At 50.3% G+C, this 23,029-nt stretch overlaps 1 protein-coding gene across 2 annotated transcripts in view; it reads left to right on the top strand.

Moving 5' to 3' along the window:
- The window catches only part of LOC122391001 (solute carrier organic anion transporter family member 74D-like), a 34,395-nt gene extending 11,776 nt beyond the window's left edge, over nucleotides 1–22,619 (top strand). Inside the window, exons 2-13 of one of the 2 annotated variants that reach the window (XM_043384513.1) lie at nucleotides 5,434–6,410; nucleotides 9,347–9,487; nucleotides 11,106–11,297; nucleotides 11,685–11,849; nucleotides 12,193–12,318; nucleotides 12,689–12,749; nucleotides 13,762–13,924; nucleotides 14,064–14,143; nucleotides 14,338–14,477; nucleotides 15,447–15,575; nucleotides 19,290–19,488; nucleotides 19,670–22,619. In XM_043384513.1, coding sequence (XP_043240448.1) covers nucleotides 5,495–6,410; nucleotides 9,347–9,487; nucleotides 11,106–11,297; nucleotides 11,685–11,849; nucleotides 12,193–12,318; nucleotides 12,689–12,749; nucleotides 13,762–13,924; nucleotides 14,064–14,143; nucleotides 14,338–14,477; nucleotides 15,447–15,575; nucleotides 19,290–19,477 — 2,301 coding nt within the window. In that variant the 5' untranslated portion in view covers nucleotides 5,434–5,494 and the 3' untranslated portion in view covers nucleotides 19,478–19,488; nucleotides 19,670–22,619. Of the gene's footprint in view, nucleotides 1–5,433; nucleotides 6,411–9,346; nucleotides 9,488–11,105; nucleotides 11,298–11,684; nucleotides 11,850–12,192; nucleotides 12,319–12,688; nucleotides 12,750–13,761; nucleotides 13,925–14,063; nucleotides 14,144–14,337; nucleotides 14,478–15,446; nucleotides 15,576–19,264; nucleotides 19,489–19,669 lie in introns of both variants that reach the window. The other variant, XM_043384512.1, reaches the window with a different exon arrangement.
- Nucleotides 22,620–23,029: the final 410 nt, after the last annotated feature.

Raw genomic sequence — 23,029 nt, 5'->3', positions numbered from 1 at the left:
ATGGACGGGCCGGGCCAAGAGCTTTGTGCACTATGGGTTTTGCGACTAATGTCAATTTAAGAAAATTTGGAAACTGATGCATACAAAACCCACTGGGAAAATACAAAAACTAAACCAAATTTAAGGAATGTGAAAGAAAACCTACTTGATATTGAATTTTGGGAATCTTGAGAATTATCCAATATCACATCATGTCACACATAGGAGGATTTTCATAAAAATTCCGCAACCAAAAAGATCAGAGAATCTCTAGCATCATTAGTTTGTAATAAAAGTTAAAATGTAGTCATCAGAATAACTTACTTAGCACTACAACTCCAAAAACTAAGAAGCCACTCAACAATGATGGGCCACAGGGCTACATTAAGTTTAACACTTATATATGGCGATAGTGAGACAATTCCAACACAGTCTTTTTTCCTTCACCGACGGCTTTTTAACGAACAGAACCTTAAAAGGATACTCACAAAACACACTGTAAGTAACGACGAACTCTACAGAGTATTTCGCGACGAAAGCTTCTTTAAATGTCCATAAATTTGTCAAAATAAGTCACAACAAACCAGCCCCTTCTCAACAAGATTTGCAATCATGGCGGCGGCCATGCGGCGGCCCTATGTTTATGTGGCGGCATCTAGGTAATATACACAACAGTATATCAAATAAATACGTTTTTAAAGTAAGTATCAAGGTGAAAAACAAAATTAAACAAATAAAAAATGAAACCTTAATCACGAAGTCTGAAAACTCGAACGAAAAACAAAACAAAAACTTGATCATATATGTTTTATTATACAATTGGTCAAAATCGCTACCTGCCGCAGCTGCGACAACAAAGAAGTGTTCGCTCATTTTTGATTGATGATGATGATGCGTTAAAGTCGCAAAAGTACCCAATGACATTTCAAGTTTACCATGTTTTCTGCTTACGCTGCTAGCGATATCAATATCTTGAAAAGAGCCTAACATAAAATAGCAAGGAAAGTAGCAGATAGTTGTCCACAGAGATTTGGTTGACACGTGGGCATGAATTGAAAATAGATAAGATCAGTTTTGCTGATAAATGGATTGATTTTCTCTTTTTTTGGAAGACAGTGCTAAAGTTAGTGTCACCTATTTTGTATGCTTTCTCAGGCTTTTGATATTGCAGCATCTATGGAGTGAATTTAACAGCAAGGTCAATCCCAGACAGATTCATCAATTCCCATAAGTCAAGCTTTTTTTCTGCTGGTAAGTGCTGGGAAGTATAGAGTATGTGGCAAATACTTCCTTCAAGTATGCATTAGAGTCACCAATTATGAATGATAATGTTCACACACATCAGCTTGCAAGATAACTTTACTCATAGAATGTAGTTAATATAATCATGTAAACTTTTTATAGGTGTGTAATCATGACCTAATTGACTGAGGTGCTTGCTGTTGCTGTTAAAATTTGTGCCATAGGTGCTTGAAATGATTATATTCATTGAAAAGAAGGGAGTCATGATTGCCATGTTAATATTCATGCAATTTGAATTGTTCTCAAAATAGTGTAATCAATCATGCTTATTATAGCAATAGACTAAGACAATAACTAGATTGCTATTTTTGCCGGGCCGGGCCGGGCTGGGCTTGGAATATTTGCCAAGAGCGGGCTACGGGCTGGGCCGGGCTCTGAACCCATGGGCCCGGGCCGGGCTGGGCTGGGGATTTTGGGGCCCGTGGCGAACACTGGCAGCTACCTCCACAGTGAGAGTCAGACCTTTCAGATTATCACACGGGACAGACGGGTCCAGCTGGATGTAATAACTTTATCTGAGACATTGTCGTGCAACTTAGGTGGAGCACAGCGTTAGAATTAATAAGAAAAACAGCGCTCCGATGCTCCGAAGCGAGACCCTTATGTTACATCTACGCGAATCACGTGAGAGGACACGCGAACATAACATGGTCCTGCTGAAAACATTTACTCAAGTTAAAATAATTTCACATAATATTTTACGACGGCGCAGCATGTTCAGCGTCATCAAGGGGACAAATAGTAGCATACCACACGTCATATGGTCACTTTGTCACCATGTGGTCTGCGCGTCTCGTGCCTGCCTCCATGTGCTCACCAGATAAGAAATTTCGGGGAGCTGTTTAGCATACAGTTCATTGCAAATTCCATCGGCGCGCGTGTTTTATGAAACCCGTCGCCAGCTTGCAGGGGAAACTGCAGACAGTATGCTAATAGTCCAGGGGTCATTGTCCAGGTTTGAGCTTGAGTGTCTGCGGGAGACAGGCGTCTTAGGTTCCTGTGGATGAGTGGTAGTTGAACGCCCATCCGAGCAGAGATGGACGGAACGCGCTGACATGGGCTCTGATGACTGCGCCAGTTCGTGTCCAGTTCATGCCTCTGTTTGGGAGTGAAGTGAAGCATCGAAAGATACAGGATTATATTGAAAATTCCGGCCTTAAGTAGTCTGCGGCGTTGGTCGGTACAGTGGTTAAGGTGCTAGCCGTGCTAGTATGTTCAGCGTCTGGAGAAGCTAGCACCAGTGATTTACAAATGTTTGATACCTACGTGAAAACGTCCCAGAGAGGTGAAAACTTCCTCCTCCCACCCCAACGTGAGTTAATCTCGGTTATCGCTTCACACAAAGTGATTTAAGCCCTCATAAATAAGGAGACTGCAACACCGAATGTAAAACTGGACTCTCAAGCTGAGCAGCACGAGGTTCATGGATATATAAAGCTGGCGAAACCACCACTGTGACGCGTATGAATGTCTCCTTTCTCCCTTACATCAGTCGATATCCTTTCACCTGTTGCCTGCTGGATGCTATCCGCCGCCGGCCCGTTACCATCTCAGCCGACCGGCCATTCATTCTTCATTTGTCGTCTCTTCTGCAACACTGCTGTCACACGGCGTCTCGCATACGACAACAAAGCCGGCTTATCGCCAGGCACCGACAGTGTCGCAAACTATACGGACCCCGCGGCGACTGTGAACTGGCAGAGATAGAGGGCTCGGAGGACGGTATGCTCCGTCCCCGCTGCGGTCCGAACCCCGGGGTGCTGGGAGATCCATGACCCCGCGACCGGTCACACACCCCGGACAGACAATGGCGCATTCTTCTCGGAGCTCGGCGTGACCTGCCTGTGTCAGCACTGACCGCCGTGACCCGAGCGATCCGGTGGGACTCGTGCGCGCGCCTGTGCTGGTGGGATACTCGTGAGTCGTGACTGATTGTTGAAGTCCTGATAAAAATGGATGTCTTAATAAACTATCAGTTTCCAAAAGTCCTTAAAATAAAGCAGCAGAGTTTCAACATACAAGATCCACCGCGCATACGATGGCGACGCATCATAGTTTCAAACCGCTTCTTTGGGCCTGGATAAATTAAGCATTCACCCTCGCCTCGTCGGGAGGTTTTCCCCAGTGGGTGTCCTCACGCACTCCCGGCATTTCCGTGTCAACACGGCGCCTCTCCATCGCGAGATCAGCATCAGTGACCGCTCTCGGACAGTGCTGGGCCGTTCGGAGAGGTCAGGGGCCGCGGCCGTGCCTCTCTCAGCCGGCTCGGCCCCGGCGGCCGAGAGCAGAAGAGAGTGGAGGAGAGGAGAGGAGAGGAGAGGCGGCCGGCACCCGGCGACCCTGACCGGGCCGCTCGCGCTGGGTCGACGGCCTCTGTGCGGCCCGCCGTTCCCGCGCCGCCCGGCCCTCAGTTGACTCATGACCCGAGTCGAGGCGGCCGGCGGCTCCTCTGAAGGGCGCCCGCTTCGTCTGCACGAGCAGGCGCCCACGGCTCTACAGGACCGTCCAACGGCGCTCGCAGATCCACAGCGAATGCATTGACATCATAAACGATCGAAAACCAAAAGCCACTCATCTAAACCTCAGCAGTATCAAAGAGTTATCCAACGTCACTTAAAGCTTAGGAAAACTAAGGCCTCTTCCAGCCACTAAAGACTAAAGCTAAAAGCGACCTGTGCCTCATCAGCGTAGCCCTGAGCGCCCCACAGGACCTTCCCTATAAGACCCGCACAGTTACCAAACATAGGGGTTTTCTGGGTCTCATGGGCACCGCCCACGCGGGCTGGTGGTCAGACGGGCCTCTAGAGGGCTGGTCATGAGAAGCTGAATACGGTGGGAGATAGGGTTGACCCTGGGAGAGAGACAGAAAAGATAGGGAGAGGAGACAGAAGGAAAGAGCAGGGAGCACAATCACCGAGCTGGCACGGTCCCGCGGGTCGGAGTCGACGGTCCCGTCCAAGGTGACGTCGCGTCGTAAGCGCGGAGAGTGAACTCGGCACCCTTAGGTGACGTATAGAGGACAAATGCAACGCGCGAGGGCCGAGGGGTGACGGCGGTAAAAGGTTTTTAATTTGCACATAACAAACTCGTAGACATCCATGTTGCAAAAACTTCGTAACCGAAAAATTAAAACGTAGAAACGCAAGGAAGACTTGTTATCAGGAAAGTAGAAAAGTTAGTTCAACGACCCGTTCCATCCCGGGTGAGTCGTGTCACGTGTGGAAGGGGGACAGATTTCCGGTCTATCGCCTGCGCCAGTGGACCGAACAATGCAGCCAAGGTCCACCGTTGTGTTGTCTGTCGGATTGTAAAACCGCAGAGCTCAGCGGAACCTCGGTACGGTTCGTGAGAGGCCCTACCGGTGGCATTGGACTGAAATGCTGACCGGTCAGAGGGGAGGGGTATCGACTCTGAACGCTGACCGGTCAGAGGGGAGGGTTATCGGACTCTGAACGCTGACCGGTCAGCGGGGGCTACCGGTCAGCGGGGGCTACCGACTCTCAATGTTAAAAGGTCAGTAGGTAGCTATGTCCACTCTGAACGCTGACTGGTGAGAAGGCCGGGGGTCAGGGACTCCGCACGCTGACCGGTCAAAGGGGGGGGGGTAGTTGATTCTAAATGCTGACCGGTCAGAGGGAGGGGGCAGTCAACTCTCAACGCTGACAGGTCAGAGAGAGGACCGTCGACTAGGAACGCCGGCAAACACATCCACCCATCATATCCCACTAAGAACACAGGTGCGCTTCATGCACACACCTGTAAGCACACATGTCACCGTTACGTAGAACAGTGATACGACTGCATACAACTGTTGCAGCAAGCTCAGTGTCATGCCTGCTTGCTAGCTTGTACGCTGGGGATTGGTAACTGTTTGTCCAGTGTCTTCATGTTTGGTGGCGACTGATGACTGACGACTGTTGCCCGCTTATATCATGTTGAAATTCCTAGAGTGATTGTTCCAATTTCTCTTATTCCTGAAGGTTCAGTGACAGATTCGTAATGTCAGTCCCCATCTGTGTCCGCTTGGCCGGTGGCAGGTTCCTAGCGACTGCAACCTCTGTGCTTAAAGGGCCAGCTACGTCTATTGTCAGATTCCCTAATGTCTAAGGGTCCGGTAGCAGCTCCCTAACGCCTGCCCCTCTGTGCCTGCAGGGCCGGTGGCGTATGCGCCGGGTCGGGCGGCGGCCACGGAGTCGGCCCGCGCCGAGCCGCCATGGAGTTCACTCCGTTCACCCACCCGGAGCAGCTGGCCACGCTGGCCAAGCCGGAGGACCTGTCGCGCACCGGCACACCAGAGCCGGAGGAGGTCGCCGCGGGCGACTCCAACCACCGGCAGACGGTGCCGGAGACGGAGCCGCTCGACTCCAACCACCTGCCGACGCTGGCTGACAAACAGGCCCAGGCCGCGGCAGCAGCGGGGGACGATGGCGAGCGGCTGCTGTTCGGCTGGGGCGGCTGCACGCCGTCCGTGCTGCAGCCGCTCGTCAGCCAGCGCACCTTCCTGGTGGTGTTCGTGATGACGTGCGTCCTGCAGGGCATGTACTACACGTACGTGGTCAGCGTGCTCACCACCATTGAGAAGCTCTTCCAGTTCCAGTCCAAGACCACCGGCATCCTGTTCAGCGCCACGGAGATTGGGCAGATCTCGGGCGCGCTGCTGCTCACCTACTACGGCGGCCAGGGCCACAGGCCGCGCTGGATCGGCTGCGGCATCGCTCTGTTCGCAGTCTGCACCTTCATGTGCGCCCTGCCGCACTTTATGTACAGCGACCAGCTGGCCACGCTCAACCACGTCAAGGTGGACGCCGGCGGCCGGGACAACCGCACCCTGTGCCCGCCGCCGGGCGTCAAGGGTCTGCTCTCCGACCCGCTAGATTTCGAGGTCGACCTGAACAGCAGTACGACGTTCGGAAGCCTGCTGTTGGCTCGGGACAGTCCTCCCGGGCTGGAAGATGAACAGTGCGAGGACGACCAGCAGGTGACGGCACACGCCGAGATCCGCTCCGTCGTGCTGGCCATCTTCTTCGTCTGCCTGATCGGCGTCGGAGTGGGCCAGACGATGGCCTTCAACCTCGGCATCCCCTACATGGACGACAACGTCAGCAGCAAGGAGTCTCCCATGTACTTTGGTGAGTACTCGACTGTACGCTATGTCAGGTCGCTCAGGGCTTAAGTGCACACTTTGGCAAGCTCTCGTGTACTTAATCACGCGTTGAGCATAGATGGATGCCATGTATATGAACACCACATTGACACTGATATAATCAACCTAAAGTGCAATGATGCATGGCGTTAACCAGAGGTCGATTCGCAGTTTCTTCAGACCCTTAACCTATCCTGTGGGTTGACTAGTAATCCGTAAAATGACGTATCTCTGAGATAGATCATTGTAATCATCAACCAGTTAACGGTTTTTTGAGTGAATAACTGGCTGGTCCCGTGATGCGCTGACTTATAGGTATGTTGTACTATTTTAATTGATTAAAACTTATTTTTTATTTTAAATCTCAACTTAGGTACTAATTAAGATGAGATCATCTCGATGACACATCGGTACGGCAATTATGCTAGATATTGACGGGAAAAAGTCAGGCGGCGTGCGATCAATAAATAGTAATTTAGCAATATTTTGCTCATGATAAAATTTGGAGGTAAACATGTTTACGTATGTACAATCTATCGGTTTGATTTTAACTCTAAAATAATCCAAACAGCTCATTGCATGATAGATGTTTCGCAAGCGTTCTTGTAGGTGATTCCACAGCGCAGTGCTATGACAACCGCCACTGTTTTTGTTTCGCGGCGTGTCGCGCGGCGTGGACCGTGAATGTGAAACTGGCCATTGACGGCGGGCGTCTGTCAGCAGCGGACCGTACCGGGGTGACCTTTGGCAGGTGACCGTGAACGTGGTGGGCGTGGTGGGACGACTCCTGGCCGGCTGCCCCCTCCTCCACCGCGCGAGCGAGCACACCGCGGCCTGCCAACAGCACGTGACGACCCGCCCTGCCCTGTCTCTCCCCCCCGGCCCTCTCCCGTGTGCCGCATCATTACCCATCCTCTGTTTGGTCTGACTCACCGTCAGGTATTCTCTGTTCCTATTCTGCTGACTCTGGCTCATGTTTTTTTTTCACTGTCTCTGTTTGATTCTTAAAATCATCCCACATTGCACCTCTTTATTCGTATTTTGATATCATCTGCCAAAAAATCCTCTTTTGTTTTATCAAAAGAAATGCGTCCTTCGTGTCATTAACATGGCCTTAATTTTATGTTTGTTTCAGTTGAACCATGGTCTTCTTTCTTTTTTGCTTACATGAGGTAGTTATAACAGGCTTCTCGTATTTGGTGAGCATTGTGCGGAACGGGGCACATAGCCCGCTGACCCAGCTACATCATGACGCCTTTGCCCCGGGGGCTTGCGGAGCTGAACTGACCCTGCCTATGTTTGGGCAGTCTCCCCTCCATCAGGTTCCCGGGGCGTGCGGCCAGGTTCGGGGAGGGGTGCCCGCTGTGCCTGTCACCCGGCTGCACAGACGGACGGTTAGGGCGTGAGTTGCAGTTTGAGCCGGCCGGCCGGTCCCTGCCGCCGCCCGCCGATCGGGGTCACGTCTGGCCCGTCTGCGAACACACCGTTCATCATGGCAGCACCGCAGATTAACTGACATGCTGACACTTAGAAAGTATCGTTAGCATTAATTAGGACCGTAACTTTGGCGGCGGCTGTTAGTATTCAGTGCTGGAAGGTATTATATTTGCAGGTTGCCGTTTATCTGATTATGTCATGGCTTCACTGCGCTCCGTGCAAGCTACCTGTCAATATAGTTCAGTGTTCATCTAATCAATATGCCAAATATAGCCGGCATTTGGCTGTGAATGAAGGTTCAACGGCATGCAATTTAATCGTAACGTGCCTTACATAGATGATCGCTTTCTCATTATAAAGTATATTTGTTTACCAAATTGCGCATATTTCATTGCGTGCAAAAAAAATCGTTATTTAAATTTGTTACGATTTCAACAGCTTGAGAGCAAGTGAATCCCAGGTCATCAATTCATACTGATGTGAAATATAATTGCACGAAAGAGCAGGCTGTTAGGATCATACATGCCTTTCACATCTGTCGAAAGTATCATCTGAGAAAGCCAACGGGCCTGAATTATTTATTGCCACTCATTCCGTGTGTCCTAGCTGATTATTTACTGAGCAGACGGGGGCGGACGAGTGTTCAGCCCCGGCTCTAGTTACAGGTAGCATAACATCTATCCGGTCGACCCCAGGGTGTGGGAGCCAACCGTCACGCCTAGGTCACGGTCTGGTCGGTAGGAACTGTACAAAGGGCAGGTCGAGCCACTGCCGGATTTCCGGCAAAAACATTATCTTATTACACTATCTGATTATTTGTCTGTCAGCCTGGATTTGTTCCGGATGCTGCACTGGGGGCATACTCGTATGTGAATGTGATTGTCCACGTAGATATCTGTGTTAGCGGATATCATGACACGACAAGGACGCTATAAATGTTACGCCCTTCTATGTAAACGGCTCAGTGGAGGAATCCATTGAGTTATATTGGTCCCGGCGCCAGCCGACGTCTGGCTATGTTGTATGTTTATAGTGTGTACGCTAATGCCTCATGCCTCAACCACCGACTATCGGTTAAACTTTGTTCCCGGCTGACCGGTGGGTTTGTCGGGTGCGGTCTGCTGACCAATGTGTTTTTATGTTTGTCATGATTTGTCTGATCTGAGCGCTGGCCGACCGATATATCTTGTCTGTCGGTCGATCTGTGCTTGCCTACTGTGTGTTCCACCGACCGACGTGTTTGTCTGTTGTCCGTGCGTTTTGCTGACCGTTGGTCCGTGCTCCCACTGACTATGTTTGTCTGTGTTCCCCACTGACAGCAGTGTATGTATGTGTTCCCCACTGACCGTTGTGTCTGTATGTGTTCCCCACTGACCGCTGTGTCTGTCTGTGTTCCCCACTGACCGCTGTGTCTGTCTGTGTTCCCCACTGACCACTGTGTATATCTGTGTTCCCCGCTGACAGCAGTGTCTGTCTATCCGGCAGCGTTCATCATCGGGATGCGGATCTTCGGGCCGGTGTTCGGGTTCGTGCTCGGCTCCCTGTGCACGTCCATCTACGTGTACCCGCTGGAGAGCCCCAACATCACCACCCGGGACCCGCGCTGGATCGGCGCCTGGTGGCTCGGTGAGGAGTGACATCCCGCTGGAAATTTGGAAAACTCATGTTTGCTAATGTAGTGATGCGAGTGATGTTTGGATCCCCTGGCTCACGCCTTTCTAGTTATATTCACTACTTTCCACAAGTCTTCTCTTCCATGACCTCAATGTCCAAGTAGGATTCCACAGACCCTAACATACCCAATGTCTGCGACTCCAAACACCCGAGCACACCCAATGTGTAAACCGCCCAACGTTGCATTCCCCAACAACCAACTGCTATTCATAGTTGGCACGTCTATGTGAGGTCACGTGATACACAACACCCACGTCTATGCGAAGTCACGTGACATACTGCGCTCAATCTCGGAACGCTCAGTGTGCACAGCAAACGTCACGTTCCGTAGACACGTGACTTTGGCGTTTATCTCCAGTCCGGAGGCCGTCGAATCCGATCAGCGTCTGCCCGTCCTCAGAGAATGCCGACTCGGCACCCCTGATGGGGACAGAGCGGGGTCCTCTTGTGCCCCAGTGCTGAAGCTGCTCGTGGGAGGGTTCGGTTCCCATCAGCTAGACAAGCCGTCGGGTTAGAGCCAGAGGCACAACTGGGTGGCTGCTCTGACCTCTGAGAGGTCGCGAGGCGTAGAAAAGAATACATAGGACGCGATGAAAAGCGAGACTGGGCGAGAAACGTGAAGTGACACAGTGCGGTACGACGGTCGGATTGATAGACGGGACAACATATATAAAGACAGTGTTGAAGGACAGACAGACGCACGAACGGACAGACAGACTGATGAGCTGACGGACAGATGAAAACGGACCGAGCAGGTGGACCTTCCCTGTTTCTTCGGTTCCACCTGTCGTCCCGCGTGGCTGATTTCGGGACGCGCTTCGCTCCAACGGTCGGTACCTACTGTGATGTTGCGTCAGCGTCAGTGATGTTGGTGTGGATAAGAAAACAGACGACCGAATCCTTCGGATCCGGTCGACCCAGCGCCCACGAGCTGGAGATACAAACATGTGGAACGTATCAGATGAACCACCAACGAACTTGGTTTATCGGGAACTGGACACTGATGCATTGGTTGAGGCTGTGTTGCCTATGGAGCGGTCCCCGGTGGCTTCGCCTTCCCATCTCACCTTGGGGAAAGCAGCACTCGGGCTTATCATGATTATTTGCAGCGTAAGCAATGCTGCACACTCGTGACGCTTCGAAATGCTTACAAACATGATATTTTTCTGAAGATGCGATTGCTCCCTGTTAGGACGTCGCTTACAATGATTGAAGCATCAGGTTTGTTGTCGGTATACATTCGTAACAGAGTTTATCTGGCCTCTCGCTACGGCTGTGCAGGGTAAGGCCGTACTCCATGTACAAGACACGAAATGCACACTTTTTGAGTTCCATGTATTTCGTCGTACTTATTGATTTTCTCCGGCCTGCTGAAGGCGAGTGAAAATTGGCAACCGTACGTCTTCAATAAATTACTTTACCTATACGTTTCTTCATATAACGCGATAATCTTCAATGAGTCAAACGAGTCTTGATACGCTCACCTGCGTTACCTACCGTTTCGCTGCAGACTTGTTCGCCCTCTGACCCGGGCGAGCTGTTCATCTTCTGACCTCCCGTTCTGCTGCAGGCATGTTCATCATCTCCGGGATGCTGGCGCTGAACGCGGTCATCATGTTCGGGTTTCCGAGGCGGCTGCCACATCCGAAGCTACCGCCGGCTCATGCGAATAGCCCAAACCACCAGCAACAGGTCCACCACCACGTGCCGCCGAGTCAGCCAAATAACGGCGGTCCGCCCGCCAAGAATCCTAGTCTCCGAGGTGAGCTGACCGCGCCTGTCGGTGTGGGCGGTGTAATGTAGCGGCGTTAATGGGACAGGCCACTGGGAAATCAGGCGATTGTGCACAGCTCTTACCCAGGATCAATGCGAACTGTTGCGGTAGGTATGCATATTAAACACTGATGACGTCATCTCCTCGAACACTATTTTGGCTTGATTTCCATAATGTCCCGGACCATCTCTTCGTCATTTTCTTTCTCTGCTAATACCCAGTATGCTTTCCTGATGATAATTCACTCCTTCAAATTTAACTGTGTATCTTGTAGTTCGTGCTTTCGCCTCTTCGAGTTTCGACACGTATCAGACAGAATGCCCCTCAGCTCCACCCGTGTCCCCCTGACCCTCTGTCTCCGTCGCTCCGCCGCAGAGTTTCCGCGGGCGGTGAAGCACCTGTTGCAGAACGACGTACTGATGTGCCGGACGGCCTCCAATGTGCTGCACGTGCTGCCCATCGCCGGCCTCTACACCTTTCTGCCCAAGTACCTCGAGTCGCAGTTCAGGCTGACCGCCTACGCGGCTAATATGGTGGCAGGTCAGACACGGGAGGGGACGTGGGCGAGAGGGCGGATCGGGAGCTGGGGTACCTTTACGAGAGTGAAGGAAAGGTGAAAGGCGGGGAGGGAGTGGGACGATAGACAGTAAGGCAAGGCAGTGAAGTGGATGACAGACAGTGGGAAGGCGGGAACAAGGAGGAAACCGGGAGCGGCAATGCGACTGATTGACGCTGACCAAGCTGTTGGCAGCAGCTCAGGAGTTTGAGTCGCATCTGTCTTTGACGCTCTCAATAAGCTAGCAGCTAAGCGTCGTCACTTCTGCTTCACCCTGCCACGCCTGCAGTCTTCAGCGCTGACACTGTCTCCCTGTCATCTCGGCAGGTCTGGGCGGGATTCTGGTGATGTTCCTCGGCATCCTGGGCAGCGGGATCTACATCAGGAAGTTCCAGCCGTCGGCGCGCTTCATCACCGGCTGGATAGCCATCTCGGCGCTGCTTTACTCGGCCGGTGAGTGACGCGCAGCCCGACATCCTGAGCAAACGGTCCACCGGCTCAAGGTAGCCACGGCCCGAGATCATGAGTTAGCCGTCCACCAGTTCATGACAGCCAGTGGCATCTTACTGACTGACACTAGATGGCGAATGTGTAGTGTGTGTGTGTGTGTTTGTGACGGGAGCTGGGGATCGAAAACAATCATGTCATATGAAGCCAATGTTTGGCTTCAGTACACAGGATCACCAACGTCATTCGAACACGTTATTGCGTGTCACCTACACCTCGAAGCCCAATGTCGAAATGTGAATAAGGCAATGCGAATTGTGAAAGAATGACATGTATGCATGCCATATTACATAACGTTCCATTTCCTATCTTTCAGGGATGGCAATACTCATGTTCGTGGGTTGCAGTCAGAATGATATTGTCGGCCTGCAGCCAGGGTAAGTGCCCTAACTGAGCCCACAACTGTGCCGCCCCTCCATAAACTAAGTGCCTTTGATTCATGCCGTCCGTGCATCTGTGAGACAGATGGCTGACATTTTACGGCGTCACAAGACAGAAGTCATGTTTGGCGTTCAGCTATGTCGGCACGTGCCGCGATCCAGAGGCGTGACGTCGTGCGAAACACCCGTACGTTTACTAAACGCCCTCCCTCCATCACATTAATGAAATTGATTACTCATTGCATTCCGGCTGTCCACATCGATCACCCACAGTGGCATAAACCGTTCCGTTTCCCAAATCAACACTGCACCCCCGTCTGTGGCGGCGGGCCGTTCAGAAAGATCCCGTGTTACGCCGGTCGTGAGCCTCTGTCGGGCTTCTGGGAATCGGTCCGACCAACAGGCGCCGACGGTCGCGTAAAAACGCTGGCACAGACCGAGTCTGCGTGGGTGGGGTCACCTCTGCACGGCTAATTGAGGGAGCAGAGCGGCACGGCAAACAGCTGCGGACCTCGAATACGGAGCGAGGGGGGAATGGATGGGGAGGGGAGGAGGGAAGAGCGAGCGTGGAAGATGCAGGAAAGGAGATCAACGAGCTCATAATCTAAGCGTAAATATAAACGTAAATCAACGTAGCGAGTAACGTAGGAGAGCCAAAATAGGTACGCTCTCCCTGCTTAAGTACCTGAATCTGGCCACATATCATCAATATCATATCACAATACCCGACATCCAGAGATAAACGGTTACTCTCACGATAAACTCAACTATTGACTAATAGTTACCAAAACAAACTAAATTTGCTTCACCAATTTCGACACCGATTTTACCAGGTATTCATCGAGGATCACTAGCATAAATACGCATAGTAAAACTGTGTAGGATATCAGTTTATTACTGCAGAGGCGCCCTCTCGTTCCACCGCCGCGGCTCTCACCGCAGCGCAGCGCCCCCTGGTCCCACGGTTCCACCGCGCCGCGGCGCTCACGGCAGCGCCCTCTGTCCCCAGGAACGTCTCGGGTCTGTGGAACGGCACCATCTCGTGCCGGGCGCACTGCACCTGCCCCACGGAGGAGTTCTCGCCCGTGTGCGGCTCCGACGGGATGACCTACCTGTCGCCGTGTCAGGCCGGCTGCAGCAGCACCGCGTCCGGGGACAACGCCACCGCGCTGGTGAGACAACGACAGAGAAACTCGCGCTAGAGCTGAGTGGCTTGCTAGGCAATAGGCATTTGTCCACCGCCGAAGGGACTTTGGGTATGAAAATAGTTCAGCTTTATTGTGACTAATGCTGTGTCTCTGCCTGTTGCAGTATGAGGGGTGCAGCTGTGTCGAAGGCAAGGGAACGGCCGAACTCGGGTACTGCTCGCTCGACTGTGATAACTTCTACTGGTGAGTATAGTGTAACTTTTCATGAGTTTCTGCATTACGACATCCCGTGCCGTAACTACAACGTTGTTTTGAGGCGCCTCACCCCTGTAGGTACAAGGATTGACGAAGAAGTTATCACTTTCCCCAAAATGGGGCACATTTTTGTCCTGAATCGCACTATCTCATTCGTGTGACCCTGTTGGTGTGTGTTTCAGGTTTATTCCGATATTTTGTGTGTTTGTGCTGATCCACTCGACCTCGGAGGTGGGCGGCATCCTCATCACCCTGCGCTGTGTCGACCCACACGAGAAGGCGCTCGCCCTCGGCTTCATCGCCGTCGCCATCGGGCTGTTCGGTGAGTGGAGAATAGAGAGTGGGCAGTGGTTAGAGATAGTGCTAGGTCAATGGTCACAGCGGTCAGTGAGCTTTGGGTCAGCAGTCAGAAGGAATTGGTCAATGGTGTCAGTGACCAATGGACAGTGAGCAGTGCTCAGCAGTCACTGGTCAGTGGTCATTGGTCAGTTGTCAGTGGTCACTGTCAGTGATCAGTGGTCATTGGTCAAATCTGGCCAGTTGTCAGTGGGCAGTGGGCAGTGGGCAGTAGGCAGTGTTCAGTGGCCAGTGTTCAGTGGTCAATGTTCAGTGGTCAGCGGTCAGTGGTCAGTTGTCAGTGGTCAGTGGGTAGTGGTCAGAAAGCAGCGGCCAGTGGTTGATGTCCAATGGTCGATAAACCGAGATAAAATATTACGATCGGCGATCAGTGGCCAAAAGTTCAATGGTCGGTAGACAAAAGACTGAGGGTTACTGCAGGAACAACAGCAGCACATTCAATACAGCATGTTTCGCCCGCTCAACCCACCTCCGGATTTCTACTGTCCGGGCCAATAACCTGGCCGGCCGAACCGGCTCTGAAAGGGCCCGCGGCGTCACGAACGCGCGTCACGACCCGAGTACTCGTGACATGACGGGACTGAACTGTGCGTGAGGAGAGTTCGGGAGCGGGTTGGCCCAGTCAGCGGCGGCTCAACGCCGTGAGAGTCGCAGGCTAGCTGCCGCCGGATAGTTTCGGTTATAGGTACCCAGTTTTATAGGTCGCATATATCGTATGTAATATATGTTCTACATAAACATTATAGCGAATATGCCGTCTTTCATCTCAACTCCACTCCGAGGTCAAATGTGTGGCACTGAACAGATGGGTAGGTGCCATATGTCTACTCGTTACGATACTCGTTACTCGATTCGATACGTGCTAGCTTAGTACAGTTTAACAGTTAACACTGACGAACACTGACTAAGACTTTGTCTGTGTTACTATTTTCAGGTAACGTACCATGTCCGATAATTTATGGCGCGGTGGTGGACTCGGCCTGCCTGCTGTGGAAGCAAAACTGCGGCCAGGACGGCGCCTGCTGGCTGTACGACACCACCAGCTTCAGGCACCTCTTCTTCGGTGAGCGTCCTCTCTCCCGCTGCTCAAAACGCCGCACGTCATTAAGGCTGGAGACTTCCAGTTTGCGGTTAACTCGCGTTTATTTTGGTGGCTAACTTCCTTACACGCGTGTAGCTGCCCACCAACTTTTACCCGGGGACTTCCATCCGCGGTTAACTGGTGGGTAGCTACACGCGTGTAAATATTTAAATGCCGACTTACACGCCAGTTTAAAGGGCTTCCCGATCAGCTGATCGGGATGCGGCGATCAGCTGGTCCAATGAACAAGTGCGGAATTCCGTTATTTATGGGACCGGTGGCCCCCAATCAGCGTTTTTACACATGCAATGAGTACAGCCGTAACAATGGGATGTGGTGATGCATTAACCTAACCAGAACAGCGTTTGAAGCCGTGCCAATCAGCATCAATAATGCTAATCGCCTTGTGTTATTTCACTCTGTATGGCCGACCGCCAGTCTACTGCATGATCTTGCAACAGCCGTATCTCAGATTACTCGTCTGCCCTCGTCGGTTCGTCTCCGTCACCCCCGTCCTCACCCCCGCCCCGTCACTTCACCGGTGAGGCGTCGTCGGTGTCCAATTCAATGCCACACAAAGGACGATTATCACCGAGTGATCAGTTTAATATGTGCGTGTCGCGGGGGTGGCTGACGTTCCAACGGCGCAGGATCCGGTCCAACACCAGTGCCCATTTGCTGCCGTTTAAACCGCTAATGGTTCTTTTTGGCCGTCCTTTTCATATCTCTCCAGAGCTGTGTCAGCTGTTTCTAGTCCCATTTTTCTTCTGACCTTGCATTACAGGCTGTAACAATGTTCTTCCAAGACCGTTTTCGTTCTTCATTACTCATTCCATCGTGTCGCTTATTTTCGATGACTTTTACTTCAGTCTTCATGACATCGGCTAACATGTCTCTACTACTGAAATTTCTGCTCCTCTTTTTCCTGTCCATGGTTGTTGACCGGACACTCGTATTGCTTCCATTGAGCTGGTCCTCGCCCCACTGACACGTAACGCGAAGTGCGACGACAGGGGCCCGACACTAGCCGGCTGGCTCGACGATCACATTATTTCGGATGCGATACGAATCCCATCTCACTATCCCGAAGATTACGAAATAGCAGCTGGTGGCAAGGAGATAGGTGCGATGGAAATAGACTAATACCTCCGTATTTGAAAATTTGAGTCCTACATCCTCAATTCTGTCAACTCAAATATTGCTCTGATTACTCATGTATGACTTGTTGAAAACATCTGGATGCTTGCAGTGATGAAATACGTAATTTGTAACCCCTCAACAAGCACAGAGGCCAGTTTAACCAACAGAAAAATAGCCGCCTGGCGGAATTTTTTGCCTAAAGACCGTTTCACATACGGAGTGCAAACGCGATAAGCACGTAAGCGGATAGAGCTTTACCGCTCTCGATCCGTATGTGAATCGGCCTTTAGGCGAAAAATTCCGCCAGGCGGCTATTTTTCTGTTGGTAAAACTGGCCTCAGTACTATGAAAAGGTGACCTTAAATTCGTCTAATCTTAGCAGCCGAACGGCTAGGCCGAACTGGCTGAAAAAGCCAGAACTAGATGATTGCACTATTGTCTATCACTTGCACATACAATTTGCACAGGAATAAACTTTTAAAACCCCCTAAGGACCAAAAAAAGCACCACCGAAAAGATACCCGCGAACTTAATACATGGGGTGGCTCGCGTGTAAGTTCGTTCGCTAACTTAGCGAACAAACTATTTACCCGCAGATGGAAGTCTCCGGGCAAAGTTACCCGCCGACTTAAACGCGAGATAAACGCCAACTTACCCGCAAACCACTTACACGCGACTTACCCGCGTGTGGAAGTCTCCAGCCTAAACGTTGTGTTAACTTTGCAGTTCGAGTCACTTCAGAAGCGATAATTCCGTATAGGTATAAGAATAAATAAATTCTAACTGTGCCGTTGTTTGCCACGTTCGTGAACTGTTATTTTACCCGGTGAACTATATGTGTAAGTACCTATACAAATGCGGCGGGTTATATAACTCGTTACCTACTTCTCGCTTTTGAGATTTTACAGCTGCTCATGCAAACCAAGGATTCGCTACTGATACAAATCATGGAATTCGTACTCTTCTCTGATGAATTAAAAACACCTGTAGTGCATCATAGGGTTTACCTGCTAGCATGGCCTGCTGTTCCAAAGCTGACTGTTCCTTCGACACTATAAATGGGGGCACTTCATTGTTTCAAACGCCCCCGGACCGCGCGCACTTGTGCAGCCCGGGTCCAGTTTTTACGCGTGTTCTTTACTGAGCTTGTTTCATGTGTTTGCTCATAACCAGTTATCTGATCAGGTCCGGGAGAATGGCGTTATGCTGCATTGTGAGCCGACTACAGCCCATGCCCTTCCGTCAGCCCATTTGAGCCTCCCCACACACGCACGCTACAACGCGACCAAGCGTTTCTCAATCGCCTTCGGTTGCACTCGGTGTTCCAGCTGGCCATTATTCGTTGACCTTAGCCAGCTCTAGGGGACTGGGTCAAAAAAGAAATCGATACCTATTGGAGGTGAAAGGCTCACGATCAACAATTATCGTTTCAGCCGACAAAAGAGAGATTTATTCTCACCACTCACCAAAGTAATCAAATGCACCGTATCAAACTTAATTTTATCACACATTGCTTTCCTGTCCACCCAAATATAATACTTCATTAGGCATAGATGAAGAACTCGTAAAATATCTAACTGAACACCACACAGCTCATGATTATGTCCATCTCATGCTGGTATGGCACGGGCAAGCAAAGCCATAGACCATTGTGCAATACGTGGCCAGGGCCCCTCATAAAGCAAACACTTCGACACTTTTACTTCTGAACCGGTCGTGACGCAATCGAAGCCCGATTATATCCGCATGGTAAAAGTGTTTGTGTGGCAGATAGGTGCGTTAATTCGCTCATCGTTCCCACTTCTATACTCGAGTACCTACATGTGACACTGTTGGTCAGGAAGACTATAACATCGGTCTCAAGAATCATACTGCGTACTGGGGACTGGATAATCAAATGAGAACGATTAATCTGACCGCAATACCTGAGCAAAACAATTGACCAAGGCTAAGGTCACATCTGCAAGTTGTTCGCGGAAATTACTGATCAAATGTACCCAATTCCCCTAACCCAGAACACAACTTGGCACCCAAATGTCATCATGACACCGGAGAAAAGCGCAGCTTTGACAGACCCTACCCAGTCGACCTTATCATTGTTTTGCGTCCAAGGACAACTTATCACAGGTAGAGCCAGAGCTGAGACAAAAGCCCTATCCTTGAACGTACAGGTCTCGCGGGTTTTAACGGTAGGTTTTGCACCTAGAAAATTTAGTGTACTTCATGCTATATCTTCGTCGTCTTAAGCTTTTAAGTGTTGAAGATGCGATCGACTTGTTGGGTAACAAGCCGGCCATGATCGTGTAAAATGGCTTCATCGTAGATCGATTAGTTTCTGAGATATAACCGGAAATGTAAAAGTGCAAAACCTACCGCTTAATCTCGCGAGACCTGTATATACATGACAATCTAAACCAATGTGGAAATATCAAGCTGAAAGTAACAATTTCAGTCAACATTTCTTTGCCATTACCATCTGTATAAAAAAGCGGTATCTAACTGAGGTAAAAAGGTCTCAGTGCCCCTTTCAGCGACCCGCTCGCCCCGTGTTGGCAGGCATCACGTCCGCAGTCATGTTCGCCGCGTTCCTGGTGGACTGCGTCGTCTGGTACAAGGCCGGGAAGATAAACGCCGCCACGGCCGGCCACCCTGCCGAGCTCGGTCCGCACGCGGTGGCCAGCAGCCGCACCCCCGAGCACGCCGGACAGCACCCGGAGGCCGAGCCGCTCAAACAGGCACCATGACGACGCACAAGGTACGTGTTGATATGGAGGGTAAGCAAGGTGCACACTGCGGCGGTCAGTCGAACTAGATGGTAGTAGAGCCACTCAAGCAGTTTAGAAGGCTCCTTAAAATCATGTCATGTTTAATATGACCATCCGGCGTTCATGATGCAGTACCGGAGCATGCTAGTAATATCCGTGTGCTCTTTTCAGGGACTGAATCACCACCAACACGAACGGATGAGCCAATAGGGCTCTTCTGTAACAGGTATTATGCGAGCTGAGCTACCGGCACCGAACCACGGCGGTTAGAGGACTAGCCAGCCGTACCGTGGGGGCCATGACACGCGCATCCGAGTCCACGCGGCTGTCTGCCCGGCGACGCACACCCGAAAGGCTGTGTTTCCACTGTGTCGGTGCCGGTGGGACCACGCTAAGCAGCAGTCTGTGGCAGCGGCAAAAGTCTGCAGACTGAGACAGCGGCGGGAAGCGGTGTGTGGCAACAGTCTGTGGCAGCAGTAACCAGCAGTCTGCGGCAGTGGTAAACAGTCTGCAGACTGCGGCAGCGGCGGGGAGCGGTATGCACCATCGGCGGTTCCCGTGAGTCTGACCGGCTGTGGCCCGTCCTCGGCAGCTGCCGGATTGATCCGAGCCTAGTAGAGACTGCAGTGAACACGTCCCGGCGTGTGCCGTAGCCGCGCCCGTGCGCCAGTGCCCTGATCAGGCTGTGACTCAAACAGCGCCGGCCCTCGGGAGGAGCCCTGTGCGCCACTCCCTCAGCCGGGCGCGTGCTCTACTAGGGAGAGGGTTAGAGGTACAGCAGCGCGCTCACACGTGAGATGTCGAGAGAACGGTGGACGCTGCAGCTAAAAACGTGACCTATTCCGAGCTGGCGGCACTGATGTCCTATAAAGAGAAGAGTGGCGCGAATGGCTAGATTGAAGGAATTTCGAGCTGATAAAGGGCACATAGTTATTTGAAGGGAGTGCCTGTGACTGGACTTTTGAGTGAGCCGTGTGGCTGCCAGTATTGTGTGCAGTGAAACACTTATATTTGTGGAGATGTTTGAAAATGTAATGTTTGTATACTAAACCGAATCGTATGTCCTATATTTCTGAATGCGGCCTTTAGCTGATGCTCAGAACTTTCCCACCCAAAAAGACACCCGCTGATGAAGGAAGTGAACTAAGAGTTCGTCTTTGCATTTATCGCCACTATACTTTTGTTCTACCATGAATAACAGGGCGGATGATAAAAAAACTGGCGTTGGTCGGATTTAACCTGCATTTAAGTCAAGGAAAATATTTAACATGACAATCGTAGGTATGCTGCCCGGGGAAATTCTGTAAATCATATTAATTCTATGCCAAAACTGATTGATAAAACGGCAACGGAATTTAGTTTAGGCGTGCATTTGAACACACAAGCCAACATCAATGACAGTCATTATTATGTCCGTATCCACTTCATGAACCGTATGTGTTGATACTTCAGACAAAAGTTACTATGATGTAACCCCACCACCATCAGAAACTCCACGCTCTACGGGCAGTAGATGCGACTCGATCCGGCAGCTCTATAGTCGTCGTGACCGGCGGGTCACTGTCGGAGCAGCACGCGGTGGACAGAAGTGTCCCGCGTCCACCCCTGCGACCGCCATCTGGCCAGGAATGTGCGCGTCACCTCGAGCATGGCTCTCTGGACACCTTCCGCGTTGGTGCGAGGACGTGGTTCCCACACTCCCGTCACGTGGCGTTGATTGAACCATTGACCTCGCATAGGTCAGTCGCCGGTGAGGCTAGAAAACCGTCCAGCAGTATAAATGTGCTCACCTGAGCCGGCACACTCTGTGTTTGGAATTGAAGTTACACCTTATATGACAATGCTATAAGGCGAAAAACTGGATGAGTGACCTTTGACCAAGACATAAGTACCTACTTCAATAGCACAGCATGACATTTGTTCCAGATACCTTGATACAAAATATAGGCAAATGGGACCCCATTTGACGAATGAGGTGAAGCAAGGTGTGAATCGAAGCAATGATAATGTGTGGCAAAACACCGAAATATAAATGTGACTCTTGCACGGAGCGCGTCTTATCTACGTTCTAATTTGGCTCCGATTCCAATGACAATTCCGCCAAAACAATCCTCTTTGATCGCCTGTGATGGCAACAATATTAAAACTTATCTTCAGAATTTGTAAAGTCATTGTCGTTACTTACATCATACGGAGTGTGGTATGCGTTTCACTGAGTACTGATGAAGGTAGATCGCCTCTCGCAGTCAACTGAACCACTCATTTTTAAGTGAAGCTTCATTATGCTATGCCCATAATGCATTACCAACATTACAAGCTTCTATCAGTTTCTAAAAAAAAATATCAATTGTGCAAATAATTTATTTCATTCACCGAAAGGATTTTCCTTTCATGTTTTGCTTTGTCATATGCAAAGCAATGCGGTAATAGTATATGTCATTTGTTTAGTTGAATGCAGTCGTGTATATCAGAACTGTTGTGTCGTCAAAAACACATACCTATGTCATATTCATGTCCGCATTTGACCGAGGGTTACATGTGTTATTATGCTGATACGTTCTTATGTTGAGAATATCAGCAAGTCTAATGTCCCACTACTGTATAGGGGAAGGGTAAAAACATGGGTCTGGAGGGAAATGTCAGAAGCTAACATGACGTTTGTTTCGTTATTAGCCATCCGTGTATCTATCATCGTACCTAATGTCTCACATCCGTGCGCTGGCCAGTGCTTAGTGGATAACCCCGGTTAACATGATTTTGTGTGATCGCTTTGCTCTGAAAAAAACTGTACCTTCTGTACTGATCTGGGAACTGTAAGGTCATCCTGTCAATGTCAAGCATCACAGAAAGGTGCTTTAGTTGATCGGGATGCCTTCTGCCTTTTGTTTCCACAAATCGCTATCAGCTGCGCGAGTTGAGGCTTAGTCTACAGTGCGGAGCTCTTCCGAGCGAAACGGAAACGTCCAACTAAACTAACATTTGTAAAAAAATATATATTTTTTCGATGCAGATAAATATTAGTGACATTTGTACATGAAATGGTGCCGTTTAAAAATAAATGTTCATAAAGTGTGTACGATGATGTACCTATGTGTTGTATGTAATAAAAAAATAATATGAAGCGTCCATATCACTGCAGAGCACTTTGTGACTAAAGAAGGAAGTTTCTTTTTTACACAAACACGAAAACTGAGCCAAGGGTCACTTTTCTTTTTCTATAAGATACCCAGTTCAACATTTATTGGTCTCTCTAAGGAATGTTTGCAGTAGCTAGGAAGGAAATTAATAGAGAATAGGAGACACGCCGTTATACAAAGGCGGGAGTACCAACCATCACAAAGAGAGCTGGACCGAACCATGACGTATGCACCATGCACTAAGACAATGACATCACAATCTCCGGAACAATGATAATACCCAGCCTATGATTCAGCCTAAGCCAGGACAAGATTGCCTAAAAACTCTCCCTATCACACAGATGCAAAGTTAACATTATACATAGTTGTACGCAAAGATACCTAAAGGATCAAA

Source organism: Amphibalanus amphitrite, unplaced genomic scaffold (assembly GCF_019059575.1).
Source record: "Amphibalanus amphitrite isolate SeventyFive unplaced genomic scaffold, NRLGWU_Aamphi_draft 000418F_arrow, whole genome shotgun sequence".
Classification (NCBI taxonomy): Eukaryota; Metazoa; Arthropoda; class Thecostraca; order Balanomorpha; family Balanidae; genus Amphibalanus; species Amphibalanus amphitrite.
Note: the sequence above shows the minus strand (reverse complement) of the source record. Positions and strands in the feature narration are given on the sequence as shown.